The 7,221-nt window shown below is 36.7% G+C and overlaps 1 protein-coding gene across 1 annotated transcript; it reads right to left on the reverse strand.

Moving 5' to 3' along the window:
- Window positions 1-5,799: 5,799 nt before the first annotated feature.
- Window positions 5,800-6,564, reverse strand: LOC121856438 (probable inactive receptor kinase At1g48480). The gene has a single exon (XM_042352035.1). It carries the CDS (start codon window positions 6,562-6,564, stop codon window positions 5,800-5,802), a length of 765 nt encoding a protein of 254 aa, XP_042207969.1.
- Window positions 6,565-7,221: the final 657 nt, after the last annotated feature.

Consider the following 7,221-nt stretch of genomic DNA (forward strand, 5'->3'; position numbering starts at 1 on the left):
ATAGATCTACGTAGTATTAGTTAAGGGCTGCAAATTGGTGCCATCTTTTACTGTAATAATACAAGACTAATACCATATGTTGGAGTTTGATAAACTTTATATAGTAGCAACTTTTCTAGACTATTACAAATTATAAATTGCAATTTAAAATATGTATGCCCTTTTTGATCCGATCTAATGTTGACACTGGTGTAGTAGGCAGCTACCAAACAGGGAGGTACTACTGCCTGGGAAGATATTGGAAGCATAATGTGTTGTCTTATGGTAGACCCTGCTGCCATATGGCATCACAAAAATTGTGACCAAGTCCCAGGTTGCTGATCTGACTTTCTGCTTCATTTACACACAATTGCAGGGTCTCAATTGTTTCTCTTACCATTGACAACACAACATACAGATATCGTTTCTAACTTTTGATCTTTTTTTCATTTTTGTATTTATAGTTCTTTATTATTAAAATTATTAATATTATTACAGTTACTGTATTATTATCATTTTATTATTTTATTTTTGTTTGTTTTATCATAAATTTTATTTATTATGAATTATTATGACAATTATTTATTATTATTATTATTATTATTATTATTATTAATTATTAATAATTATTATTATTATTATTATTATTATTATTATTATTATTTTTAATTATTAATTATTATTATTAGTATTAGTATTAGTATTAGTGTTATTGTTATTGTTATTGTTATTGTTATTATTGTTATTGTTATTGTTATTATTATTATTATTATTATTATTTTTATTATTATTATTATTCTCCTCCTCCTCCTCCTCCTCCTCTTCCTCATTATTATTATTATTATTATTATTGTTATTATTATTATTATTATTTATTAATTATTATTAATTATTATTTATTATTATTATTATTATCATTATTATCATTATTATTATCATTATTATTACTACTACATTGTCGCCCCCCAGGCCCACAGTATGGTGGCTCACTGGCAAAGTACCTGTTGTGGATGATGGAGGCCTCGGGTTCGACTCCCAGATGGATTGAAGTCGTGTTGAACTGGACGAGGCAGAGACATGATTTTGAATGGTTCGTAAGTAAAATTTATGTTTTACCAGTGATGTTGGGGCTGGTGCAATGGAATTACTCTACTATAGAGAAAGAAGCTGTGGCTCTGCTTATGGCACTGGAAAAGTTTAACATATATCTTGGCAACACCTACCAGAGAATTGTAGTTTACAGTGACCATAATTTATTACAGTTCAGAAATCGAATGAAAAACAAGAATCAGAGAATTAATAGATGGTGATTAACTTGGTATTTTGTATAGGAGTGAGGGAAGGACTTGGTATGTTGTGTAGGTGTGAGGAATGGACCTGGTATGTTGTGTAGGAGTGAGGAATGGACTTCGTATGTTGTTTTGGAGTGAGGGATGGACATGTTGAACTGTGTAGGAGTGAGGGAAGGACTTGTAGTTTTGTGTAGGAGTCAGGGAAGGACTTGGAGTATTGAGTAGTAGTGAGTGGAGGACTTGTAGTACATATAACACCATCCATCATCACTACATATAACACCACCCATCATCACTACATATAACACCATCCATCATCACTACATATAACACCATCCATCATCACTACATATAACACCAATCATCATCACTACATATAACACCATCCACCATCACTACATATAACACCAATCATCATCACTACATATAACACCAATCATCATCACTACATATAACACCATCCATAATCACTACATATAACACCAATCATCATCACTACATATAACACCAATCATCATCACCACATATAACACCATCCATCATCACTACATATAACACCATCCATCATCACTACATATAACACCAATCATCATCACTACATATAACCATCCACCATCACTACATCACTATCCATCATCACTACATATAACACCATCCATCATCACTACATATAACACCATCCATCATCACTACATATAACACCATCCATCATCACTACATATAACACCAATCATCATCACTACATATAACACCAATCATCATCACTACATATAACACCATCCATCATCACTACATATAACACCATCCATCATCACTACATATAACACCAATCATCATCACTACATATAACACCATCCATCATCACTACATATAACACCATCCATCATCACTACATATAACACCATCCATCATCACTACATATAACACCATCCATCATCACTCACTACATATAACACACACCCATCATCACTACATATAACACCATCCATCATCACTACATATATCACCATCCATCATCACTACATATAACACCAATCATCATCACTACATATAACACCATCCATCATCACTACATATAACACCATCCATCATCACTACATATAACACCAATCATCATCACTACATATAACACCATCCATCATCACTACATATAACACCAATCATCATCACTACATATAACACCAATCATCATCACTACATATAACACCATCCATCATCACTACATATAACACCATCCATCATCACTACATATAACACCAATCATCATCACTACATATAACACCATCCATCATCACTACATATAACACCACCCATCATCACTACATATAACACCATCCATCATCACTACATATAACACCATCCATCATCACTACATATAACACCAATCATCATCACTACATATAACACCATCCATCATCACTACATATAACACCATCCACCATCACTACATATAACACCATCCACCATCACTACATATAACACCAATCATCATCACTACATACACCATCCATCATCACTACATATAACACCATCCATCATCACCACATACATATTTCTTTGTTTTAGATAGATTAGTTGGGTCAAATTTACTTCTCTGACTCCCATAAGTATTTAGATTTTTAGACTCAAGATGAGTTATTAAATGCTGTTAAAAAAAGAAAATCTACAGCACCAGGTGAAGACTGTGTGACTTAGGAAATTTGGAACTGCTTAGTTAGTATGGAAAATAGTCCATTATTAGATTTATTCAACATGAGCTATACAGAGGGTAGATTACCAACAGAATGGAAGAAAGTGATAGTTATCCCTGTCCCTAAGGCAACTGGTGGATACAGGCCAGTGTCTTTAACATTTTGTTTTTGCAAGATGATGGAGAGAATATTATTACATAGGCTTATATATATTGTGGGGGAAAATCTATCTTGTAATTTATTTGGTTTTTTGGAAGGGAAATGTACTTCAGACTGTGTTATAAAATGATTATCAAATGATGCAGACAGATGTAGAGTTTTTGTGGATTTACAAGGAGCATCTGATAAAGCTCACAGTGAAGTAGTTATGAATGAACTGGCTGCTCTAGGGGTATCAGGGGAGTTGTTACACTGGATAGGTGACTACTTGCATGGAAGGAGAGCCTGTGTATGGTATCAGGAATGTTTGTCTGAGGAAAGAGCACTTGAACTAGGGGGAGTATTGAGCCCAATGTTATTTAATGTGTTAATGAACAAGATAGCCTGACACAAATATCCCACAGGAGTTGTAACCATCATTTATGCAGATGACATCATATTTCAAGGAAACTCTGTCAAAAATTTGCAGATTGCATTAAATAATTTTTGTGTTCTTTCTCAAAAGCTGGGCTTAGTTATCAATGAAGAAAAAACCAAGTGTGAATGTAAAGGAAGAGGAACTGAATCAGTTTTTCTAAATGGAAATTTTTTTGAGAAAGTGTCAATGTATAAATATTTAGGAATATATATTGGCTTTACTAGTGAAAGTAAAGAGCCAGAAATACATCATGTCCTCACTCAATGTAGAGCAAGATTACAGCCCTTGAAGGCTCTAGCATGTTGTGGTAAAGGTGCTGGGGTACCCATACTGAGAATGATGTATATTTCTACCATCAGATCACTTATAGACTATGTCCTCTCATGTACTGCTGAAGGAAGGCTACAGGAGCTTGAGATCATGCAAAATGAAGCAATGAGAATAATTTTAGGGTGTCAAAAGGATGCAATGATTGAGATAATGAAAATGGAACTATGGTTACAGAGCATTTCACAGAGGATCAATGAAATTAATACAGTTGCAGCAGTTCGATTAATGAGAGGGAACAGTGGGGGTAAATTTGACAAGATATAAATGATGGTTTAAAAGGTAAACGGACCTTCTGTAGGCAAGGCAAGGGAGGATGCATGAATGGATTAGTAAATATTATTAAAAAATGTAATCTGGCAGACTGGTGTACAGCTGTTGAGAAGAGTTGTAAGAATCCACCCTGGGAAGATCGAGAAGTAGGTTAGACATAGTGCCTCTCACAATGAAGAAATTATTACATGAACCAGGACAGTTAAGGGCTTTATATGGGAATAAGATTAGTAATTTGCCTAAAATAAACACATTGCATGTATATTGTGACGGTTCAGTTATGTCAAGTGGCAGGGCAGGGTGCGGGATCCTTATTAGACAGTACACAGAACAAGGGAATGATGACATCAAAATTGGACTTCGGTTGAGCATTTTTATTTCATCAACACAAGCTGAGTTATATGCAATCTTAGTAGGGTTGGAAAATGTTGTAAATGTGTATAAAGATGCATATTTTTTTGTTGATAGTAGGGCAGCTTTGGATTCTTTGAACAGTGGGAGTCCAGTCTTTGAACACATTATTGGTTCATGTAGAAAATTAGTAAATACAATAAGGAAAAATGGCCATAATGTTCAATTTGTATGGGTCCCTTCACATGTGGGGATTGGTCTTAATGAAGCAGTAGATATAATAGCAAAAAGAGCCACGGAAAAGGCCGAGATCGACATAATATGTACTAAAACCTTGAAACAATTAAGGAGCAAATTACGGAAAATACAATCACTAGAAGATAATTTCAAAAGGAATGAAATATACGAGAAAAGTGAAACAATGAAACATTACCATCATGTTCTCATGAACACAAAATTTACATATGGGAAAGATAGGAGTAGGTGGAAAGATTCAGTGTATATGAGGTTAAGATTAGGGTATAAATATTATTGGGAACTTGGAGCTGAGAGAAGTGAACAGGATAAAGAATGTAGAGTTTGTAGAACACCCAGATCCCATACCCTGCCACATTATATACTGGAATGCCCATTGCTTAATGTATATAGAAATGCCCATATAAATAATGTCCCCATGCAAATAGAGTGGATGTATAAAAATAGGAAAATAGATGATATATTAAAGAAATATAGAAATTTTTCATCTAGAATATAACTATGTATGTATATAACTGATTATATGAAATATTAGGGATTTATGTGAGACCTGAGAGGGACATTCCTGGATTGGGGTGGGGATGACTTATGTCACTTCATCCCTTTGAGATGTACTAATGTTTTTTGTATCTCAATAAACGTATCAATCAATCTGTACCTAGACATGCAGACTAGATTTTTCTGATGGCTTGTGATGAGTTAGGAACGATTTAGACCTTCAATCCTATCATAAATAACTAGTTTTCTCAGTCACGTGATGTTTTAGCAACTTTAACCCTTATTTTGTAGAGTTTTGGTCCCAATTTATTTAAAAATATAATTAACATCGTGAATTTAAGCGTTTTCCTTACCCATTGATCTGCCATCTTATGAAAAAAAGTCCAAGGTTGTGCTGTTGAAGGTTTGAGTTAGGGGAATGTTGAAGTCAGGCGGACAAGGAATCGGATGCAAGGTTTACCTGTCGTTTGAGTTTTGTTTTTCGTTTCGTTCAGATACGCTGTGGGAAGGTGAGAGATAGTGTGTGCTTTATAGCTTGGGGCCTAAAATTTTTTCTTCAACTGATGATTTCTCGGAATTCTCGGAGGAGGTGTGGTAGTGATGGCCGGTCAGTGCGGCGCTTGGTCATGGCCTTCTTGGCGAGTTTTGTGACCTCTGGATGGTCCCCTGGGGCCTCCTTGATCAATTCCATCAGGACAAACCCGAAAGAATATGTATCTGAATTCTTGGTGGTCCTAAACCCACGGCAGACTTCAGGGGCCATCCAGGGGAAGTCCTCGTGTAGGCAATCAGCGCTGACTTTACAAGACTTACCGATCTCACAGGCCAGACCGAGGTCAATGAGGCTGACCTCTGGCCGGGATGAGGGCCCTTGGATCATTATGTTATCCTCCTTGATGTCATTGTGTGCTAGACCTTTCGTGTTCATCTCAAGGATTTTCTCACCAAGGAGGAGCCCCAGTTGTATAAGGTCATATTGGCAGATCAGGTTATCTTCAGAGAGAAGGTGGTTGAGTGTGAGCTTACCCCTGAAGGACTGGAGGATCGCTGGAGGTTTTGGACAGTACCCAAGTACCTTAGGAATCCCCCCAGCACCATCGAGGGCATACATCTTGGCAGCCTCATCCTTGAAGAATTTTTTGGCTGATGGTGACACTGCCTTTTTCAAAACAGCTACATCATTTCCCCACTTGACAAGGTAAGCAATTGCGTGCGCTCCCTCCCCAAGAATTTCCGCGCCGTCTTGTAGGAGGTCAGTCACGTCCTCAGGGAGAAGCTCACACACCCAATCTTGGAAGTTTTCTGTTTTTCGGCAAGCCATTTTTAATTATCTGTATCGACTCAGCCTTCTCCAGGACATCAAATTATTATTTGGGGGTTAGATGCGTTTTTGAGGCGCTGAAGTGATAGTTGTTGTGCAATGAAGTGAAGAGGTGCCTTATAGTGTAGTGAAGGTGTGTGGTGAAGATGTGCCTCATAGTGTAGTGAAGGAGGTGTAGTGAAGATGTGCCTGATAGTGTAGTGAAGAGGTGCCTCATAGTGTAGTGAAGAGGTGCCTCATAGTGTAGTGAAGATGTGTAGTGAAGATGTGCCTCATAGTGTAGTGAAGGAGGTGTAGTGAAGATGTGCCTGATAGTGTAGTGAAGTAGTGTAGTGAAGATGTGCCTGATAGTGTAGTGAAGTAGTTGTAGTGAAGATGTGCCTGATAGTGTAGTGAAGTAGTTGTAGTGAAGATGTGCCTGATAGTGTAGTGAAGTAGTTGTAGTGAAGATGTGCCTGATAGTGTAGTGAAGTAGTTGTAGTGAAGATGTGCCTGATAGTGTAGTGAAGTAGTTGTAGTGAAGATGTGCCTGATAGTGTAGTGAAGTAGTTGTAGTGAAGATGTGCCTGATAGTGTAGTGAAGTAGTTGTAGTGAAGATGTGCCTGATAGTGTAGTGAAGTAGTTGTAGTGAAGATGTGCCTGATAGTGTAGTGAAG

Source organism: Homarus americanus, unplaced genomic scaffold (genome assembly GCF_018991925.1).
Source record: "Homarus americanus isolate GMGI-L3 unplaced genomic scaffold, GMGI_Hamer_2.0 scaffold19600, whole genome shotgun sequence".
Lineage (NCBI taxonomy): Eukaryota > Metazoa > Arthropoda > Malacostraca > Decapoda > Nephropidae > Homarus > Homarus americanus.

Coding starts and splice junctions, on each gene's coding strand:
- LOC121856438 (XM_042352035.1), bottom strand. CDS start 6,564: ATGGCTTGCCGAAAAACAGAAAACTTCCAAGATTGGGTGTGTGAGCTT.